Source organism: Thermochaetoides thermophila, assembly GCF_000221225.1.
Source record: "Thermochaetoides thermophila DSM 1495 unplaced genomic scaffold scf7180000011819, whole genome shotgun sequence".
Lineage (NCBI taxonomy): Eukaryota > Fungi > Ascomycota > Sordariomycetes > Sordariales > Chaetomiaceae > Thermochaetoides > Thermochaetoides thermophila.
The window spans coordinates 668,891-690,681 of record NW_006383035.1 but is presented as its reverse complement, the minus strand read 5'-3'; the positions used below and the strand labels follow the sequence as shown (position 1 = coordinate 690,681).

The following is a 21,791-nucleotide window of genomic DNA, read 5'->3' as shown; positions in this document are numbered from 1 at the left end:
GTCAAACGATTCTAGGGTACATAGGTATGGGTTTGTTGGCGTCATCTTATGGGGCAAAAGATGTCGGACTACCTGGCATTCTACAATACTTTTAGGTTTCCATTCTTACACGATGCTGGAAGTCGCCGCGTATTTGATGTACGATACAGTATGTACGGATCACGATGCGAAGAAGTGCCCTGCTGAGGACTCGCAGCTGGTTCAATCTTTGCCGTTTCCTGTAACCCCCCCCAACCCATGGAATTGTTATCAATTATTTTTTTTTTCTTACAATTAAAGTTAGAGTTTGGGCTGGTCTGTAAGGGGGCTTATTGCAAGGCTCCTTGACTGGGATAGTTTCAAGAGTTGCTACTTTGACACTGTTGACGTCCAAGAGCTGGGCTCTCACAACTCCACAGGGTCGATTGGGCTTCCAGCGACAACAGCCAATGGCCATTGCCCGGTTAGCTCAATCGGTAGAGCGTGAGACTCTTAAGGAATCTCCGTAAATCTCAAGGTTGCGGGTTCGACCCCCGCATCGGGCTCAATCCCCGATCAACGGTTACATTTTCGTTTGGAATTTTTTTGGCCACGGTAATTGCCTATGCCCAAGGACTGAGTCTCGTCTTCTTGTTCTATCGGCAATCCTTAAGAGCTACCTAGAGTCCTTTCTGTTTCTGCAAAACTACCTTTTGTGTTGTTTGTTAGTGTAGTCTTCGGTGACAGGGTTCACCATAATTGCAAGCTCTCGTTGGAAAAAAGGGTCATTGGAAAGCAACTTAGCATCTAAGCTGAGATAGCCTCATCCCAGCTGAGGCTGTTTTATTTTAACAGCTTATTTCACAATGTAGATGCAGTCTGAAAAGACGAAAAGATCCATCAATAGATAAAATTCAATATAAGTATTCCTTTGATGTTTCCCCCATTTCTTTGATGTTGATGTTGTGGTAATAGTGTTGTGTAGTGGACTTGTAAGTGGGCTGGTGGGAGGTAACGCTGCGGTAACTTCCAGCCAGTTCGGAAAAAGGATTTTGTCACAGCCAAAGAGATACTTACCACGATCAGCATAGGTGCCCAAGGCTGTTTTCCCCATAGAGAGAGCCCTAGAGGCTTGGCATCTCGCTTCTGTACCGGACAGAAGACAGCAAAATATTCGGGAACTACAGCGGCCCGGCGCTAATCAGTGATTGGAGATGTGTGTGTGGCTGTGGCCCATCCTCCCATCGTGCTACTGCCGCGGTGCTATGCTGTACAGTTCTACCCTGGTTTGTTTGGTAGCGTTATACTTTATTGGAAACCACATCCCGCCTAGGGAGATCGCTGGATCCCTCACTCTCGAGGTTGATTGCACGGCAGATTGTCTGGCCATTGAAGAGGCAGGGCAGCTACTCCCGCACACCTCGAATCTTCTGGACATCTTCACCATTGCCTTTGAGCACCTTTGAGGCTGGCACTCTCATGGATTCAATGGTTGGCTTCATGCCCAGCTGACACCCTATCAATGGCTTGCAGCAAGTATCGTGCTAACAAACAAACCAGGGTAGAACGTAGGCACAGAAGTACCCACTAAGGGCTTCATAGATCGTTGGTAGCTCGCTAGATTCACAGGCATCGTCTGCTCCACTTTCACCTTACAACCCTACACCCTGACTAGCATGGTGTTGGTCCCGTTGTCAAAAAGGAGGCAGTGTGCTGCCGGTCAATGACACTGTAACTTGCGCCCGCTGCGCGGCTACATAACCGCCAGAGATGGTCTACTCAGTCGGTTATCTGGATTGCAACTTTTCGACCAGAGCAAACTTCGGCATTCTAGTCTCTTAGGATCCGTCATCGATTCATCTAATCCCTCATCCCCTGACCCTCTATCTATAACGGAACCACAGTCGGACGCTGGAGTTTGATTTTTGTCATAACCAACACTTATTTCCCTGGGAATGATCATGCCAACAAGCCATGGTACGGAATCGCAATCGTTTGCAGATATCTTGCAAAACTGGGAGTCATATCCAGACAACCTTCCACTTGAGATTGAAAGCGTAAAGTTTAGGCGGGACTTCAAGCGCCACTTTGCTGGGGCCAAGTCGACAGTTCTTCTATCCGACCTTAGGGACAAATATCCTTTCCTCAAGGACCCTGACTGGCTTGGTATAAATGTGCACATCTCCAACTTCGGTGCAACACGCAAGACGGTGAACAGCAATAACGCAGATCATTCTCATACTGATGTTCATAATGCTAGTAACGAAACCTCAATAACAGTATACACCGGTTCAGAAACCGAGACGATATTTATTCAAACACCCGAGCAACTTGCATTGTACCTTGGGATGCCACTGCGGAAAAGACAAAATGCTGGTCATGGCTCTGTCAACGCGGTTGAACAGTATCCGTCCAGGACATCAGCTTGCTCTTCTGTCCAGTCAATCTCACCATTAAGCACATCCCCGAATTTACAGAGTTCAGTTTTACCCTCCAGCCTTCAATCTAGCCCAGATCCAGTGTGCCAGTTCATGTATGTTCATACCTACTTACACCACCAATGTTCCCTTGTTGTTGATGAGATTTTTGATCTTGATATCTAAACGGCCTTTACTGACGCATGGTCCTGCAGATTTATTGCTTCTTTGGATTGAATGTCCGGCAAAGGTTGAGGATTACTGAAGATATGCTACTGCAGCTTCTCACCTATCTCCGTGTTTCACCATGCTTTCTTAACTTTATCTCACACCTTGGTCACCGCCCTATGACTGGTGAGCGTGATATGTTATTCGGAGGGTTTCGCAGTTTCAAAAACTTCTTACAGCCACTGCTGCCTGTAATGGAACTTGATCGCAGCGGTTACTATTACCAATTAACATTTGAACTGACGAGCTTGTTCAATCCTCGTCTTCAGCCGTCGAATGATGAGGGAAATAGATACGAAGTCAGTTTCACCTTTACTTCACTTCGCCAATGTTCACGGCCTAATTTCATATTCAGTATCTTAGTGATATCGAAGCGGCGCTTGCACCCGCAGCCGTGCAGCAAACTGTGGTCCATCATCATTTCGATGTCTGCAATGGTAAATCCTTCTGGATTATCACCAGCTGTGATCGAACGGGAAAAGATGCAGCCCGTGATATCAAGAGGGTTTTGTCAAATGTCGAGCTATCATCAAAGAGTGGGGCAAAAGAAAGATTCAAGTGTAGTCTTGAAGTCTTGGTTTGGTTTGTTTGCCGAATGGTCCTTGAGCGAATACAGTTTCTACTTCTCAGCCTTAGATGATTTCATGGAGATCATGGTACGTCATCTTGCTATCAGTACCTTTTTCATCCCTCGCTGGATAAGTTGAGTTTTCGACTAATGCATTTTATGCAATCATGACCTAGACCGGGCAATACACTCGTTCACCGGACCGCGGTCCCCGAGTTGGGCAGATCACTCTGAAAGCACTGAACCTACACCTGGAGACCCTTGACAAGTGCATCGCCGGCCTCGAGGTGAATATACGAGTGTGCAATGAGTTGATAAACTTTTATGATCAACTCTCCAAAGCCCCGGAGCTTCGTTACCACAACTGGAATTGGATTAACCGTGACATTGCGGGCTTCGAGAACATAATCAAGTGTGCTATTGCCAAATTAGAGGATATTCGGAAGTGCAATGAAAACTTGTTCAGGCGTGCATCTTTGATAAGAAAAATGGGTGGGTAGCGAGAGGACGCAGTATGTTTTTTTTTCTCCCAAAACAGCTCGGACATTCTGTGACAAAAGCTCATGGTCGTTTATCCTAGATCGAGCGCATCGTGATCAGCCACCGAAACGAAAGTGACATGCACGATTTGACTATTGCGATGGGCAAGGATTCCGCCACCATGCGGGCCTTCGCTAGCATAACATTAGTTCTACTTCCCATGAGTATCGTGGCTGTAAGTGTACCAAACTGTTCTTTTATTTATACAACATGGTCATGGAAAGATACATTGACTTTCCGATCTATGGGCAACAATGTATTCAAGTTGCGTTACCTCTCAATCTCAATTCAACATGATCGTGAATTGTGAACACGGAGTGTCTAACGGTGTTTCGTTGATAAATATGCAGACAATCTTCAGCACCGATATCGTACAGTTTTCGTCCGATCCAGACCCATCATCAGATAGGTCCACAACGGGGAAGAGCTTCTTGGGTAGCACATGGTCTGGCCCTGCGACGGGATGGTGGCTCGTGTTAACACTTATATTCACGGTGGCCGTAACTCTGATCTCTATGTACTATACGCAAAGGCTTACTCGGCGTGTAGCCAAAGTTGAAGACACAAAAGACAGGGGGCGGCTGGTTTGGACTGATATAAGTGGCTGGGCTGATTGATGGTTTTGATAACCAGGAGTAACTGGGTATAACTACTCAGTTGAGGTAGCAGTTAGCCAGTCAGTTGGTCGTATTAATAAGATGATAATCACGATACTGCACAGATCCCGCTATTACCGCAAACGCGGAAGGTTGATACCAAAGGCCTGGTGAAGCTACTTAAGTGCGAGACATCTTACTTTGAGTTCTGGGTTTGTCGGCTCAGTGCAACACTTCCAAGTCTAGACATGATGAGGTGAGGTGAGTCAATTTGATAGAGAAATTCCCTCCATTCCTGTATGTAAATCTACAACTGCCTGTACGACTAGCTCACTACAGACGAAATTCCACATCTCATCTCCAGAACCTCGTTGACTTGGCAAGAGGGTTCTGAAAGAACCTAACCGGTATATAGAAAGCTTGGACGGCTGGAACAAAGCAAAGAAGGCTTGATCCCGCAAATATTTCGACACAGGTGGAAGGGGTGTCCTTTTCCCCTGGCAAACCCATCAAGTGGCTGGGCGTCTCGCTGGACCCCAAGATTAGCCCTGCGACGCAGGCGGCCGCGAGGGCGTCAGCAACGACTGCGGTGGTAGGGCTTGTCAAGCGACTGTCTACTGACTAACACGAAGGTCCGGGGTTCCTCATCGCGGCTGGCCCCAACATCTTCAACGTAATCGTCACTCCCTCCCTTCTGTATGCCATGGTCAAACTTGATACCGACCCACATAGGGCGGGGGGTCAACGGCCGCTTGGTCCCATCCAGGCTCGCAGCGGTGTGGTCATCTCTCACCAAGGTTGCGAACGCAGCACTCGGGGTGATATTCCCGGTGTGGAGGACAATACCGACCCCGTGGCTCTGGTGGCTTGCTGGCCTCTATCCTGAGTACTTGCTGGACAGAGAGCTGGTACGGTGGAGGAACCGCATTGTGATGTTACCGGCCAGCCACCCTCTGTGGATTAGGCTCGCCCGACCCCCCTTCCGCGGCTGGTCCCGCTTGCACCAAGCGGCCTTTGGCCTGAGGGCTAGGCCTCGGGGAAGCCCAAGGCGCGGGCATCAGGGCGGGGTTTGGCCTCCCTTCCTCTTTTCCCAAGAAACGTCGCGTCCTTCCCCCGGACATGCACAGATGGTGGCAGGTCAACAGACTCCCCTGGGCTCAATGGAGCGGGCACTCGGCCAAACCCTTCCTCGAGAAGTTTTCCCGGCGGTGCATCTCCCGCTGGCTGGCAGAGGCCTCGGTCATTTGCTCGATGAAAATATATTTGCCTGAAGCCACCACCAGCCATGCTCTTCCCTACCCTCTTCTCGCTCTCTATCCTTCCAACTTTGGCTGGCCAAATTCTCCTTTGCCGCCCGGACCGTCCAATCTCTGTCGAGTCCATTGACAACAGCTGTTAGTATGGAATAGGTGGCGGCATTGTGAGACTTGTTGTCCTCAAGCTCGACATCATCGTTTTTGGTGTGTCTTCGGCTCCTGGTTGTGATCTCCCCTATAGCACTGCATAGTTAAGGTCTTCAAAATCCAGTCGACCTCCCGTCCTCAAGCTGATATGGTGTTTGGTTGTGTTTTTCTTCCCTATTATTGGATTGATCATTTACTACTTCTTCTCAACCCGGTCTGCGTACCAGCGCGGGGCTGGGCACGAGCCTGTAGCTTGAGGGGGGAGGGGGGTTATCTCTCGTTGGTAGATATTATGGACTAGGAAGTAGACTAAATATTGCAGCACGCACGAGCTCGTCAGTTGAAGCTTCGCTTCAATGCCAAGGTTTGGAAGTCGAAGATTTGGTAGAGATAATCACGTTTAGGTTTTTGTTCACATATTTGGATCGCGGTTGTCGAAGACTGGAGTTGGATCGAATTCATGATTTCCAGTAATACTTTGACTATTATATGACAGTCTTGAAGTTGATACGAGAACAGTACGAACAAAAAAATCCCAAGATGAATGTTCTTAACAGCAGGTCTTTGTCCCCCAAAAATCCCCCTGCATCCTCATAGAGCAGCAACATTCTGGACAACTCGGGGGATGAGAGGTTCGGTCAACGGTTTGTATCATTTGATTCTTGTGCTGCATTGGCCATCGGCTGTCCTAGCCTGCCGTCGACGACGAGTTGGGGGTTAGCGAGCATTTGCTGGGCCACAAACATAAGGCTTTCAGGTGTTTGTGCTCGCAGCAACGCCGCGTACCGCATCTCAGCTTCCAGCTCAAGAACAACCTCCCGATGAATCCCACCCGCGGCCTTCAACACATCGAGCGTCTCCTGAGACATCGTCCCTTGTTCATAGCCCCACCGGAGAAGCCGCTTATAATTCTCTTTCTGTCCAGGCCTCCCCAGAGCTGTCATCATACCCAGGCCAAGACCCGTCAGGAACGCATCCCCGATGCCCGTGTGCTCCACTCGCTGTAGCTGCCGATACCCGCCGTCTCGGTACCAGCCCAAGAGATAGAGATACCACTTGATCCCGGAGCTCGTGAGCCGCACAGGGAGCATCACCATGATCGTCAGCCACAGCCAGAAGGAATCCAGACGAAGACGAATCCAAGCACAAGGAGGGCGCTTAACGCCATCCAAAGAACGGCCTTTTGTTTATGTTCTTGTGACACAGTCTTTACGTTGATAATGCTGTCTTAGAGCAGGAAACCGAGGGGGAGGATCCCCATGACTGTGCAGCTGAAATGGTAGATAAAGTCCAAGTGTATGGTTTTGAGCACGAACCAGGCATCGTCGCCCCATGGCGTTGATCTCAGAGAAGAGGAGAAAAAGAGAGCGAGGGTGCCTGGGAGCGTCAGGAGCGCGGGAATCCACGGCCAGGCTAGCCACGGGAGCGTCATGTTGGTGATTAAAAGGGAGAGGTTTGTCAAGTTCGAGTCCAAGTGGACAGTGTTACTCTGAAAGTCAGCGCACGACAGAAAGCTGATGATTACTTGAATATTTGAGCTGATATAACTATCGAGAGCTCTAAGGGCATATGCGGTGCTTACGCTGACCGGTTGTGGTGAAAGTGGGGAAGAGTGGTGACAAAAGACAGGTGTTGATGTAGATTGGTTCCGGGACGTTGAACACAACCAATCGCTCATTAATGGGTTTAAAGACAACTTTTATAAACGCCTTCTACACCAATATTTCTTATTCCGGCACAACTCAACCCAAGCTTGGCGTTTCAACACGCTCGCCGCCCAACTATTGCCGCCGAGCACCCCAACGCCCCGCTAGCGGTGGCAGTGCGGCTGAGATCTGCCCGCATCGTGGCTGGCTGCCCAATCAGTGATGGCGCTCCTGCAGCACACATGCCTCCATCGATGCTCCTGTCCTCAATTCAGGCGGACTCAAGCACGGCGATGAACAGGTGGCTGCGGCAGCAATGCACGATCTGTGGCTATGGCGTACCATGTGGGTTTAGAAGAAACGTAAGGTCTTCAGTCAAGTGTTAAGCTTATCGAGAGTGTGGGGAATCGACGATGCCCCAACGAGCCTATGCCAATAATAGCAGGAGTTGCGCTTTCAATGTTACTGTATCTTGTATGGATCAAGCCACTGGTAGACACTTTTGACTTTCTCGACGGATGTGGTCCAGTAACGTATTGCTGCAAAGATGATATTTACCGGGAGTGTAAGCTGTCATGCGGCGCGTTTCAGCCCCGGTTTCGGCGAGTGACGCGTTCTCCTGATCCTGCTAGTCACCATGGGGTAAGCTCAGAGTTTGCGCGTTCTTCATTTCTGACATCGCGACGCGCTGCCGTCGTGACAGCTCGCGATGCGCCTGCTTCGAACAAACAAGCTCGAGCTTGTGGAGTTCATTAGTAGTGATGTCCCTCCGTATGCGATCCTCTCCCATACCTGGGGTGATGAGGAAGTGTTGTCTTCAGGATGTCCAGCTGGGCTTGGCACCGGAGAGGGTTGGCTTTGAGTAGCTGTGGGGGCATGCGGTACTAAGCCGGCTAATACAGCTCTTTACGATCTCTGGGAGGCCTTCGACCAGGACTCTAACTTCGCCGGCTCCTGCGAGAGATCACTGTCATGAAGGGCAAGTGGGGAAAGAACCTGCTCAACCCGCTGGTCGCGTCCAAAAACTTTGAGAGTACAAACTGTTAAACATCCTGGATAGGCCGCTTGAGTCGGTGTTCGGGTATATTGCTGTGTTGCCGGGTGTATTGAGTGCGTATCGGTACCATGCACTGCAGAATGATGAGACCGGACATGGGCCGTTGAGTGACGACTTTAAGGCTGAGACATTGCATGGCAGCATGTGGACGTGTTTACGGCGATTATGCATCTGGCTGAGGATCGCATTTGTGTTGGGAGTTGGTGGCGAAGAGGAAGAGAGAGATTGGTGTTGATGTCAAGAGCTGTAAGGGCGAGACTGACGTGCCTGGTAGGTCTCTTTCCTGGCTCCTTTATTTTTTTTGCTCTCAAGCTAATCAACCACAGATACTGCCCCCCAGTTCGTCTCGTAATGCTGCCGCTGGCTCAACGGTGCCTTCTTCAAAGCCGTCTACTCGCTGGTTCACTTCCGCCAGATCTGGCAAACCGACCACGCCATAGTTCGCAAGATCCTGCCGAATATCGAATTCATCTACCAAGCCATCCAGCTCTTCTTCACCTACTTCTCCCTGTCCAACTGCTACCTAACCTTCTACTTCATCGCAGACGGTATCGCCGACCCGGCCGTCGACCCCTTCGGTAACAAGACCTGCCTCTACATCTTCACCATCATGCGTTTCGTCTGCGTCCTGCTCATCTGCACGCAATTCGTCCTCCCTGGGCAATCGACCCCAGGGCGCTAAAAAGATGTACGTCGCGTCCATGATCATCTACTCCATCATCATGGCGTGGACCGTTTTCGCTTGCATCCACATTGTCATCCGCCAGTTCCGTCTTAAGGACGATCCAAACCTGGTGCTGGGCAATAACGTCTTTATTTACGTCGTCATGTCCACAATATCGACCATTGGCCCCTGCTTCGTCATGTCCTTTATGTATCTCGACCCCTGGCGCATGTTCACCTCCTTCCTGCAGTACCTGATCCTCCTGCCGTCGTACATCTGCACGCTGCAGATCTACGCCATCTGCAACACGCATGACGTGACCTGGGGTACCATGAGCGATAACTTGAACAAAACCGACCTGGGCATTGCCAAGGGTGATGGTTCGAAGGTCGTGCTAGAAACGCCCTCTAAACAGTTAGACATTGACTCTGGGTACGACGAAGCCCTCCGCAACCTGCGCGATCGCGTCGAGGTGCCCAAGCAACTATCTCCGAGGAACAGCTGCAGCAAGATTACTACAAGAGCGTCCGTACCTACATGGTGCTAGTTTGGCTCGTTGCGAACGCGAGGTTCTCCATGGCGGTGAGCGAGGCCTACGGTGCAAGTACCATTGGGGATCCCTTTCTTTTTTCTGCGCTTTATCCTGTGGTCGGTGGCCGATCTGGCGGGGTTCCGTGCGCAGGGGAGCACGGACTTCGCTATCATCGAGATTGTCAACATTATTTTTGGCAAGATGAGGATGTCGCTGCACTCGCCGCCCTGGAAGACTAAGAGCGGGAAGATCCGGCCAGGTGAGCGTTGGGGGGGGTTTTCGGGGATTGGGGAGAGATTGAAATTGACGCGGGCAAGAGGTGATTTTTGGCTGCCTAACTACACTATATACAAGCGGGAAAAATCCAAAAGGGGATAAAGCCGGTGTGTTGCTGTAAAGGGATATCATAAGGAAATTGGGGAATGGGGTTAAGTGGGGAGAATGCCGGGAATTTGAACATCCAAACTAGACAGTTCTGAATCTGATTGTGAGTCGCTGGGTAGGTGAAGGTTTTGGGGGGTGTTGTACCAAGCGAGGAGAGGAGACAGGGCGGCGTAGGTGGAAATAGTTAGCCCTGTCTGTTCATTTCGCGCGGAGCCGTTAAGCTCAAGTTGTACTCTCCTGTTCTCAAAAAGTTGGTGAGAGTGCCAAAAGGCTCTGAGATCCAGACGCCCTGCTATAGAGTTATTGAAGGACGAGAGGGGACATCTCAGGAAATGGCCCCTGGAGGCTATCGATCCACAAGGGCAAGTTTTGATCGCACTCGGAGGGTGGCTGAACCTGAGATGGTAATCCAGAAAGTCCCCATGTCCAGATGCCTGCTCCGCAACCCATCTAACCAGACACTTTCTGTCGAAGAGAGCGAGGAAGGCTTTAGCTGAGGGGCCATCCCACAGGCTGGACTGAGGCTTGTTTGACAGCCACCATGATACTATGTCATGAGCGCGGTCTTCTATGGTCTGAGGGGACTTGGGATAGCCCTAGCCAGGCCCGAGGCCCGGGTCGCAGGGGCTCCCAGACAGGGCCTGGTTGGGCGTCGGCGGCTAATTGGTGTAAGTGAGACCAGCCTTTGTATTGGGAGAACTGGAGTCTCCTCCAAAGGGGGTAATCGGGCGGTAAGGTCCGAACTCGGGCTCGCCATCTCTTTCTCGCTCCAACAAGTACTGGGAGTAGATCCCGTCTAGCCACCACAGCCATGGGGTTTAAATAGTACGCCACACCGGGGATATAGCACACAGAGCAGCGTGTGCGACCCTAGCCAGGGCTGCCCAGATTGCTCCTGGATTTGATGGGATTAGTCGTCCCCTGGTTCCAGCTCTGAAAGGGCCGATGTCCATCTGTACCAGGCCATATAAGAGTGAGGGCACCACGGCCATGTCAAAGATGACGGAGCCAGACTTGGGAGGGAAACCCCTAATTTTAGTGTCTGACAGTCTTTTGATCAGGCTCACTGTAGCTGCCGTGGTTGCAACTCTGGCGGCGGCTTGGGTCAATGGGACAATCTCGTGTCCAAGACCACCCCAAGCCATTTAATCGAGTTCTTGGGGAGGCCCAAACAGTTCGGGCACTGCGGGATGGGTTTGTGTTGTCCATGGCCTCTAGGAATGCCGCAGGCCGTGCAGACTGAGTTATAGCGGCACTTGTCGTCGTGATGAAAGCCGAAACATTTTGAGCAGGTGTAGATACGCGGTCTACGCGGCAGGAGCTTAGCCGGGTCAGAACCGAAGACTGAGAAACGGAGAACCTTATGCTTGAGAATGATCAGGTAGGACCCTGGTGTATTGAGAGGATGCATATGAGCTTTCTGCTTGGTGGTCACCTCAACTTCTTCCGCTATGAGGTGATCGGTTGAGCGGTCGCTGCCCTCATAGGCCCTAATGGATTCCGGGACATTTGAGAGAAGGTAGGCGTGGGTAACCGTTTCCAGCTCAATGAGGAGGCCGTGGGTCGCAGCTTTCTGAGCGAGCTGCTCCCTGAGGAGGATCTTTGATAGTTTGATGCAAAAGCCGGATTGATGGGGTAGATTCTAGAGACGTCCACACGCGGGAAACCGATCTTCTCAACGAGAAGGGTCATGACACCAGTGGGAGTCGCTAACCGCCAGTCTGGTGGTCACGGTCCACACTGAGGAAATCACGGCAACTGGAGGCTTCAGCCTGTCGTTTGTGCGTGGTGGGGGCGAGCTGTTTCGAGAAGCCCGGAGGGTCAATTCGCTTGGTTAAGGAGTTGAGGTTGGTGATTACTCTTTCCTTGAGCGCTTGTGCATATGATATGAACGTGGCTCAACTTGACTGATCGGGAATGGAGGTGTGGGAAGTGTCCGAACGATCTGGAAGAGCCCTCCGGAGCCTGAGGAACAGTGTTGTTCAGGGGAAGGAGGTTGTTGAGCGCCCACTAGGCAGGCCTCCTGAATAAGGAAAGAGTGAAGCTTCAAGATAAGCGGTTTGGCGACCAATCTCTCGAGCTGTTTGGACAGACTCCTCTCAATTTTTTCGATCGCGGCGTAAAGTTTCACGGAGACGGAAACAAGGGCGTTGAGTTTCTTTGACCTTGACGTCACTGGCCTTCCGGAGGGCCGAGAGGATGCCGGCGCTAGCGGGCTCCATGGTCGGGACGAGAACTTGAACGGCCGGTGCTGCGAAAGCGACTGCTCGGGATAATCACTCCTGATTGATTCTCTCCCATTGGCTCTTCCTCTGAATGGTCGATTCCGAGAATCCGAGGAAGAAAAGAGGGAAAGGTTGGGATTGGGGAGAAGGTTAGTGATGTGGTGCGTAGCGTGGCGACGAGTATTAGGCGTTAGGGGGCTGATTTCTTTTGTAGGGTTCTGTTTGCGTTGGCACTTACCTTGACGGTTGTTATTATGAGAGCTGGTGACGGGATATGAAGGAACTAATGATAGGAACAATCGCATCTTTCCATACCATCGGAAACAACAGATTTGTGCAGCGAGCAACCGTAAGGTTGAAGTGTTTCTTGTATGACAGGAATTTACTTGACGTCAGCAAAAGTAGAACCCCTCTTCTGCCCAGCTCCATCAACTCAAGAAGCGCCAGTTCTAAACTCTGTTGTTGGCCAGCTGCAGTTGATTTCGATACTAGCACCCCGCACTTTTGCCATAATGCGACCGTCTTCTTTGACTAGGCTTCTGTGGAAATTTAGGGAGGGATAACTTCATATCTGCCGAATCGGGATATTAATGTTTGAGGCTGACATATCGCCAACTTCATTCCCTCTGCAAGCTCCGGCTCAATCGTGTCTTCCTATGCGCGAAATCCTATCACGATCTCAGTGTTCCGGGCGATTTGCGACCATGACACATTTCTCAAGCAGATACTCGAAATTGTTTGGGACGATACATGTCTGAAGAAAATGGAGCTAGACGCAAACCCAGTTTGAGTACCCATTTCTCATGTACGAGTCTGACTACTACGATAACGACTCAGAAGATGAGCTCTCGTAGTATGACGCCTGTCCTAAGTGGTTTCGATATGATTATGAGCAAAACCTTAAAACTCTTCGCACCTGAAAGATTGAAGCAATCCTTGATAAACCCAGTCATATTACCCGTGACCAGCAGCTTGCGGCACTGATGACCCCAACCGCTTCATGGGCTTACTATGAGGAACTGACGCGTCTGCATGAGGAAGTTCTGGCAACTAAGGCTGATATGGAAGCCTTCGGATATGACCTCAATCGGCTTCCTTCCCTTTGGAGGATTATAACCACACCATGCGTCCATGGCTTCTTGTTCACACCAGTCTACAGATGCCTATGATTCAGGCCTTCCCTTCAGGCTTCAACTATCCTATTCCCTGGGCGTGGCCTGTCTATGGTAGATCTCACTCAACAATTGCGGGAGAGTTGAAGAAGATTCAGCAGACAAGACAAGAAGCAACCGAATAAAATAGAACTGTCTTCGATTCTGTTTCCATGTTACTGACCTGTCAATCCATCTTATGCATACTCGCCAGTAATTTTTTTTTCATACTGTCCGGCGGTATCCCTTAGTTTCAAGCTTTTTCAGACGTATGTATATCAATTAACAAAGGCCATTCACTACCATTTCCTATGCCCCCATACCTACTCATCATTTCTAGTTCCTCACCAGGTCCGGGAACTCACCTTCCGACGAGCCTTGTGGGCACATTCATCACTAGGCTCGAAGCTAACAGACGACACCATAATCGTTTTGCCTTAACGGTCAAACTGGCGGAGATGCTTGTGAGCATGGAAAAGCCCGCCCAGTAACGCAACTCAACCACAATAGAGTTATTGTTGGAATAATCCAAGGTCATGATGGGGAAAAGTTCCAACTACATGTTGCACAGCAGCCATTGAGATCGATGTGGTTAAATGGCTTAGTCGGGCTCTCACCGACCGAATATGAGGGACGCTGATTACCTGGAACTCAGCCCTTCCACACGAGTAAGCCCAAAGTTCCTAGACCAAAGGAGCCTTCACTACTTGCCTGGATCCATCTCTTGTTTGGGCGCCAGCTCCCCCTTGCTTAAGTTCACTAAATTGGGCCAACTAAAGCCCTTCCTCCAGCCGTCCCCGCTTTCGCGGGCCTCCTTGACCCGCCAAAAGACTGAGCCCTGAGATAAGTTAGCTACCAATTAATCGACACCATCGACAACAATGGAATACACACATCATAAACTCCTCTCAGGTCTTCCTTGCTCACACGACCTTCCTTCTGAAGAAGGACCCAGGCCGTGACGAACTCGAGGGTGGCGGCCAACCATCCGATCAAGTCCCACGCCCCGCGGTTGGAGCGGACCATCCTCCACAGCTCCCGGCCAGTGAGGAAGCCCCAGCCCGTCTTGTCGAACTGGGAGAACCTTGCGTTGAAGGCCTCTTCATCGAAGCGGCCACCTCCCTGCCATTGAGCGCCGGAACCCGAGTCAGGCTGTGAGAAGTGTGTTAGCACACTCGGGTCCAAAGCCTGCCGACTACACGGGCAGCCAGCCTTGATCGGCTGGGCCAGAGACTCACCTTGACCTTGCGGACTCCGGTCAAGTAGACCCGCCAGAGAGGGTCGGGGAACCACGACCTCGTCAAACGGGTCGGGTAGGAGAGGACGAAGTGGATGACCACCACGGCAACTAGACAGAAAAGGAAACCGAAGCCCAAGTCTCGGAACCCGAAGAAGGTGTCCCAGGGTCGGATCACACCGTCGCGATCCCGGTCCCAGAACTGGATATGTTTTTGGAGGACAGTCTATTGTCGCGCCAGAATGCTCCCATTGTTAGCCAATTTCTTCTGCCAAGCCGGTTGTAGAAGGTCCGAGATGTGACAAAAAGCTGGATTAAATAAGACTCACGTTATTCTCAGACTTCTCCGGAGAAAAGCCGTCCTTGGCCGACTTGCCAGAGATCTGGCTGTCGACAATTGGGACATCTTGGCCGTCACCCCAGCTGTCCCGACGAGCTGTCTCGCTGGTCGTCGAGACGGCTGACATAGTCTCATGGGGGCTCGAAGGATCATCCATCGACGGGCTGAACTCCCGAGACTCTGGAGAGAGGTTTCTCGCCTCGCGAGCAGCCGCGCGCCGCTTGGCCTTCCTTGACTTGCCCATTGTTGCTTTGTTGGAAAAGCCTGCCAATTGTTCCGAGTGGGTTGGAAGAAGACCAAGTCGCCATTTGTCCTGCGAAACCCCTCGATTTATAATCGCCAGATTCCGCCTGGCATATGATACGACGTCACCAGTCTTTGCGCCATATGGTCCGAGGCTTTGAAAGACAAATCTGTGCTCAGATCACTGTTGCTTGAGTCTTCCTTATCGCAATGATGCAAGAGGCTGTAAAATGACCTTCTTTTGGGCCTGTCCACCGCCAAAGCTTTGGCTGATGACAGTGAAGTGCACCATACACTCCAATCATTCTTAACCTGACGTCATCATTTTTGATCGCAATCTGAGTCTACGCGAACGTTGTGCCGATAAAGAGATAGTGAATCGTTATAATCACATGCTGAGCACAACGTTTAAGGATGACATGGTACCAAAAGGACCACCTGAGCTTTTGTGCCCAACGTGCCCAACCCGAGTTATTTTCTTACCATCCGATGGAGTTGCATCTAGCGGGACAGCCAGCACTAGTAATGCTTAGCCCTCTTCCAAAACAGCTTACCAAATATTAACTAGGCAAGTGAGGAATTCTTCCAATCTGGTCTGTTGTGAACAAGATGGTATTTGTGCAACTCTTGTTCACATGACCTTGCGATTTCGTCACTTTAGTCACCAGGACATGGCGTGGTGTTGAGGGCAATGCCTCAAGGTGTCAATGACTGAGCTGTCTACAATAGCTCTCTCACTTAGTTGCTTTGCAGCATAGGGCAAGGTGGCCGAGCGGTCCAAGGCGCCACGTTAAGGTTTATCCCTTAATCTCCATCCTTCTCAGGATTCCGTGGTCTCGAAAGGGGCGTGAGTTCGAATCTCACCCTTGTCATGCTGTCATCCCTCAGATGAGGATTATTTTTTTTCCCCTCAGATTCAGCACATCATTTCGTTCAATGATGTTTCTTTACCTATTTTAAACTGCGAATTTTGTCAGTTTAGATCAGAGTCGGGAGAAAATTTCGTTTCAGAAAGAACAAATTTGGTGTGTCAGACCAGCCTGCGTCTTGTCTCCACCGTCTACAACCCACCAAACACCCGAGCGCTCTAGCACCGGGTGACTCTTATTCGTCTTTCAGAGACCGCGCAATCATTGACAGATCCTTTTCTATGCTCATTTTGTACATAAAGGACTTTTCTGAAGTGAAAACATTGGCTATGTTAACAAGCGGCAGGAGCTGGGCAGCACTGGATGTGTGCTCTTGGTCACGCTCAACAGCAATGCCCACGGAAGATGTTTCTGCAATGTGTAATGGATTACGTACGTACAAGGCCTGATGCCGACCTCTGTTTAGGAGAGTGAGTTTTCAATAGTCGAATAGGTAGGCATGTATTCGTATAACTACCCTTTCGGGAGAATACCTATTAAGGCTTAATGTGAAATTGGGTCACATGTATAGAGTTCTAGCGACTATCTGTGCATCTATAAGGTGCCTAACTGATGCTGACACAAGGGGTGGGTAGATAGACTTCCATCAAGCATTGTATTCCAGGGTATTTCTTATGCTTGACTGCTCTTGTATTTTACCCCAAAAGAGCAGATGCAAGCTTGTCCCTTGAGACCCAACTGAACATCGATTGCACCTCTTGACACTCAACGATGACTCAGTTGGAGTGCAGGACACTTGCGGCAACAAAGCGTTTGGGATGAGGCTATTTGATGATCAGGATCCCCCCTCTGGTGCTTATGGTTTCCTTTCCTGATCTGTTACGTAGGGTATCAGCTAGGGTTTTGCATGCAAACCCCAATGCGGCTGTTTGAAGAGCAAAGTTCAGCATCGTGACTTTCATCACGCCAACAAAACTGGGTAGGGTTCTCTGCAACTCGAGAGCAACGTGTGACACGCATCTGGATTACCCGAGAGCTCATCTAGCTGTTTCTACTCCGTCTAACCTCATTTTCAGCTCTGAAAATCAAGAGCACCTGATATTTCTTAAGTTCACATTACAGGCCAAAATTCCAAGGATATATAGATCCTAAGTGGTCCTACCTCCTGTTTAAGACATTGATCACGTTTCATGGAGTCATTCCATGACTTTGTCATTTTTGTTTTTTTTCAGGTATGGCAGGACTATCTGAGTAGAAAAGCCAAACGGAGATCGCAACGATGCAAAAAAAAGACTGTCGTGAGACAATCGTGGTCAAGGCAAAGAGCCGTTGGGATTGCAGGCAGCATCACTTCAATGGACTTTCGGTATGGCCAATGGCAACGATTCGCATTTCTAACCAATCGGTTTTCTAACATCTTGGCCGAAGTGCTGCACGTCAACGAACTGACAATTAAATTTTCAGGTTCGTGTGTACAATTGGTTTGTTTAACCGGGCGGTGTAACCACCGCCTTTCGGGCTTACTGCGAGTAGGCGCGGCTATTGTCGATACTTGCCCAACTGGGAAGTGCCCTTAAGGTCAAAATTGGAATAAAGCACGTCATGGAATGAGTCACGGTTGTTAGCCCGCCTTTCCAAGAAGCAAGATCTATCTTATTGCAACGGCCCGCAGGTGGTACACCGCATGGCGTAAATAAATGCCGTGCAAATTCCATCATACTGAACGTCCACCATCACGGGTTGCTCCTCAAAGGACGGCAACATGCATACGGAATGAAGAAGGAATCTCATTCGTTACTGCTTAATTCTACTGGGGAGATATATCTGCGCTTTTAAGTATCTATGTCACCAAATACCCGACAACCGGGAGCCGCGACGGTCGTGGCACACTTGTACAGCCCAATGAAGACGGCGCGCTCGACGGCACTGCTTCTCCTTCTCAGCCAACTCTTCCTCCATGTAGACGCTACATTGGTCTCTAAGGCTGGTCAAGTGGCGGTCATTCCAACATGGGATCTTCAATCAACAGCCGTGGTTGGGAATGACCTTGGCAAACTGTCGAGGGACAGACTTGACACGGAATCATGGTACCATGCTCCAGTCTCAAAGTGCACTCTGATCGGGTGTCTCATAGAAGCAAAAGTTTACAATGAGACCGAGCTTTTCTTCTCCGATAACCTCCGAAAGCTTGATGAGAACAAGTTCCTTGTGCCATGGATTTACCGCAGCGAGTTCACCCTACAGCCGACACCAGGCCAGCACTTCTTTCTTCAAACGAACGGAATATCCTCTCGCGCCGACATATACCTCAACGGAAAAAAGGTGGCAAACTCCTCTGAACAAGCAGGGTCATATGTGGGACGGAGATACGACATCACCGACATCGTTCGCACCGAGAATGTGTTGGCAATCAAGGTCTACCCGACGGACTACTATCGCGACCTGGCTCTTGGCTGGGTCGACTGGAATCCGTGGCCTACGGACAATGGAACTGGTGTTTGGAGGGATGTTGAGATCAAGCAAACCGGGCCGGTGGTGCTGGACCCCCTAAGAGTGGTTCCCTATCTCGGAGCACCCCTTACCCTTCCCGTGAAGGTGTCTCTGAGAGCACGACTGCACAACCTTGAAGATCGTGCGATTACCATCGAAGCAGTTGCGCAGGTCGCACTCGAATCAGGGGGGACGAAGTACACTCGGCGCCAGCTCATCACCATCCCGCCAAAGTCTAGTCTGGACATCTTTTTTGAAGAGTTTATCGAGAATCCTCAAATATGGTGGCCGCGGCAATGGGGCGATCAACCACTGTACATAGCCAACCTGACTATCCAAACCATTGATGGCAATATCTCAGATCACGCATCAGCCACTTTCGGTCTCCGCAGCGTTACCCGGCAACTCAACGCCCACAACGACACCATCTTCTTTGTCAACAACCGGCCTTTCCAAGTCATCGGCGCCGGCTACACCCCAAATATGTTCCTGCGCTTCGACCCAGCCAAATGGGAAACCGAGCTCCGGTACGCTCTCGATCTCGGCCTGAACACCATCCGCCTCGAGGGTAAGAATGAGCACCCCGAGTTGTATAACATTGCAGACCGTTTGGGCATGATGCTCCTCGCGGGATGGGAGTGCTGTGACAAGTGGGAGGCGTGGGACTATAACCCCGACTTGGCCGTGTCGCCGACGCCAGTATGGACGGATGAGGATTACGCGATTGCGCATGAGAGCATGTTTCATGAGACGTTGATGATGCAGGCGCATCCGTCGGTGTTGGGCTTTCTGATTGGGAGTGATTATTGGCCTGATGAGAGGGCGACTTCGCTCTACCTAGAAGCTGCGCGCAAGGCAGATTTCCAGCTGCCCGTCATAGGTGCGGCCTCGAAGCGCGGGTTCTCGATGCAAACTGGTCCGAGTGGGATGAGGATGGATGGACCGTATGACTGGGTGCCGCCAAATTATTGGACCACGCCGGACACTCTAGGGACAGCGGCTGGGTTTGCGTCGGAGCTTTCCGCTGGTGTTGGGACACCTGGATCACTCTCCTCCCTAGAACAGTTCTTGACCGCAGACGATATGGACGACCTCTGGAGACAGCCAAACAAGTCCCTATTCCACATGTCCCGCGCGGGATCGCCATTCGATACGAGGGAGATCTACAATGCTGCGCTGTGGGCCCGCTGGGGAGCACCGACTTCGTTGGATGACTACTTGATGAAGGCGCAGCTGATGGACTATGAGGCGACGAGGGCACAGTTCGAGGCGTTTCGTGCCCATTGGGGTGATGGCAGGGTTCTAGCCCAGGGGTCAAAGGGCCCGGCAACGGGAATGATCTACTGGATGCTGAATAATGCATGGCCAGGGCTGCACTGGAGCTTGTGGGATTATTATATGCGGCCGGGCGGTTCGTATTTTGGGGCGAAGGTCGCGGGTCGGGAAGAACATGTCGCTTTTAGCTATGCGACGAAGGATGTCTGGGCGATGAACCGCGCGTTAGAGGTCCCGATTGGGCAGGAGAAGAGAAGAATCGAGGTCAGCGTGCTGGGCGTTGACGGGAAGGAGATGTTTAAGGGGACAAGCGTCTTCACGACGAAGCCGAATTGGAGTGGGAGGGTTGAATCCTTGAGGGAGGTTTTGGGCAAGGTGAACGACACAGTGTTCCTGCGACTCATCTTGACGGATGAGAAAGGAAAGACGCTTAGTCGGAATATTTACTGGCTGGCTCCTGAAATTGATGTCCTGGACTGGGAGCAGTCAGACTGGTACTTCACGCCGGTGACAAAGTACGCGGACTTCACGGCGTTGAACAAGCTTGAACCAGCTGACATCACGATTGATGCTGTGGTCGATGGAGACGGCGTTTTCGTGACTGTCGAGAATCATGCCATGGTCCCGGCTTTCTTTATCAAATTCGACTTGGTGGACGAGCACGGCCGTGATGTTCTTCCTCTGACATGGGATGAGAATTACGTCACTCTTTGGCCGAAGGAGAAACTGACGCTTCGGGCGGGGGTCGTCCAAGGAAGGAAATGGGAGCCAGTTCAGCTGAAGGCGGTGGGAAAAAACACTGAGAAGACAATTAGGCTGAAGAGAAAGTGAAAAAGATATGAGCTATGTAAGATCAGAAGAAAACCACCGAAGGTCCTCTTTGCGAGAGACCAGGAGTCCACAAGCAGGACAAGGGAACACCTGTCACAACAAGCGGCTATGCCCGGTTAGCTCAATCGGTAGAGCGTGAGACTCTTAAGGATTCTCCGTAAATCTCAAGGTTGCGGGTTCGACCCCCGCATCGGGCTCAATTCCCGATCAACGATAGCCTCTTTTTGCAATTTTTGATCCTAGCACTAATCTTTTTCCCACGTTGCTGGTTGTGAGTGTCATGTTATTTTACACATTGTTTTCCCCCGCCACTCGACGAGATCTTTTGATTAATTACCTTCCCCTTCCAATTGAGAACCAATTATGTGTTACGGAATGCGCTGTTTCATGATCATCTCTTCGGCGACCACTATCTAGGACTTCGTCCAAAAAGAAAAACTTTTCGTTATTCCCGGATATGTGGTGACCCCACCACCATCACTGCCAGACCCCCACCTTCCTGTTTTCGGCCCATATGCATGTAAACAATCTTGGCATCGCCAGGGGCAGCCATGCTTCTTGATGGGATTTTTGATGGTTGAACACCAAAAGCTTTGGTTAGAGTCAGTCAATGTAATCTGCCACTTATAAGAACACGGCTGGAAGAGAATTGTTTCATTGATCTGTCGAAACTGGGGGGCATCAACTTGTTGAGCTTTCATCGAAACACATGCTTCTGCACATGAACAGGGGTCTTGATTCCGGGCTTCCGAAGACCGCATCAATTGAGCTGTGTGGGCCCTGTCTCGGTTGTTTGTTCCGCTGCTTAGTTCGAACCACCACCTGTTCCCCGCCCCCGGTTCTATGTTGAGAGCTCAAGCTTCTGAACATTTGGTCCTTGTTGATTTTCTTCTTCAATATGAAGTCTCGACAACTATATAAAAAGGGAATTACGAGCCCTTGAGATAAACGTTTACAGTCCTTTATGGATCACTTCGACTGTATGGTGAACTTTTTTTTGCATACGAGAGCCCCTTCGTCGAGATGTGGACCTAATGTTACCCAGAGCCCCACAGGGAGGAAAGCTCCATCGCGGTGATGACGTTGGTTAGCCTTGTTACAATGACACACGAATTGGAATTGGTCGACCCGTCCCCA

The 21,791-nt window shown here is 50.5% G+C and overlaps 4 protein-coding genes and 3 non-coding genes across 7 annotated transcripts; 6 read left to right on the top strand and 1 right to left on the bottom strand.

Moving 5' to 3' along the window:
• Positions 1 to 437: 437 nt before the first annotated feature.
• On the top strand, positions 438 to 524 carry CTHT_0049440. The gene is given in 2 exon segments: positions 438 to 476; positions 487 to 524. It is a non-coding gene; the product is annotated as a tRNA-Lys (tRNA).
• Positions 525 to 8,328: 7,804 nt separating this feature from the next.
• CTHT_0049430 (uncharacterized protein) lies at positions 8,329 to 9,095 on the top strand (the record flags this gene model as incomplete). The annotated part of the gene is made up of 2 exons (XM_006695236.1): positions 8,329 to 8,389; positions 8,800 to 9,095. The coding sequence occupies 2 exons, from the start codon at positions 8,329 to 8,331 to the stop codon at positions 9,093 to 9,095; spliced, it is 357 nt and encodes a 118-aa protein (XP_006695299.1).
• Positions 9,096 to 9,135: 40 nt separating this feature from the next.
• CTHT_0049420 (uncharacterized protein) lies at positions 9,136 to 9,624 on the top strand (the record flags this gene model as incomplete). The annotated part of the gene is made up of 1 exon (XM_006695235.1): positions 9,136 to 9,624. One exon carries the CDS (start codon positions 9,136 to 9,138, stop codon positions 9,622 to 9,624), a length of 489 nt encoding a protein of 162 aa, XP_006695298.1.
• A 4,448-nt stretch (positions 9,625 to 14,072) lies between these two features.
• Positions 14,073 to 15,190, bottom strand: CTHT_0049410 (uncharacterized protein; the record flags this gene model as incomplete). The annotated part of the gene is made up of 4 exons (XM_006695234.1): positions 14,073 to 14,207; positions 14,264 to 14,521; positions 14,608 to 14,832; positions 14,936 to 15,190. 4 exons carry the CDS (start codon positions 15,188 to 15,190, stop codon positions 14,073 to 14,075), a joined length of 873 nt encoding a protein of 290 aa, XP_006695297.1.
• A 757-nt stretch (positions 15,191 to 15,947) lies between these two features.
• Positions 15,948 to 16,061, top strand: CTHT_0049400. The gene is made up of 2 exons: positions 15,948 to 15,987; positions 16,016 to 16,061. It is a non-coding gene; the product is annotated as a tRNA-Leu (tRNA).
• Positions 16,062 to 17,960: 1,899 nt separating this feature from the next.
• On the top strand, positions 17,961 to 20,654 carry CTHT_0049390 (hydrolase-like protein; the record flags this gene model as incomplete). Its single annotated transcript, XM_006695233.1, has 1 exon — positions 17,961 to 20,654. The coding sequence occupies one exon, from the start codon at positions 17,961 to 17,963 to the stop codon at positions 20,652 to 20,654; it is 2,694 nt and encodes an 897-aa protein (XP_006695296.1).
• A 110-nt stretch (positions 20,655 to 20,764) lies between these two features.
• Positions 20,765 to 20,851, top strand: CTHT_0049380. The gene is given in 2 exon segments: positions 20,765 to 20,803; positions 20,814 to 20,851. It is a non-coding gene; the product is annotated as a tRNA-Lys (tRNA).
• Positions 20,852 to 21,791: the final 940 nt, after the last annotated feature.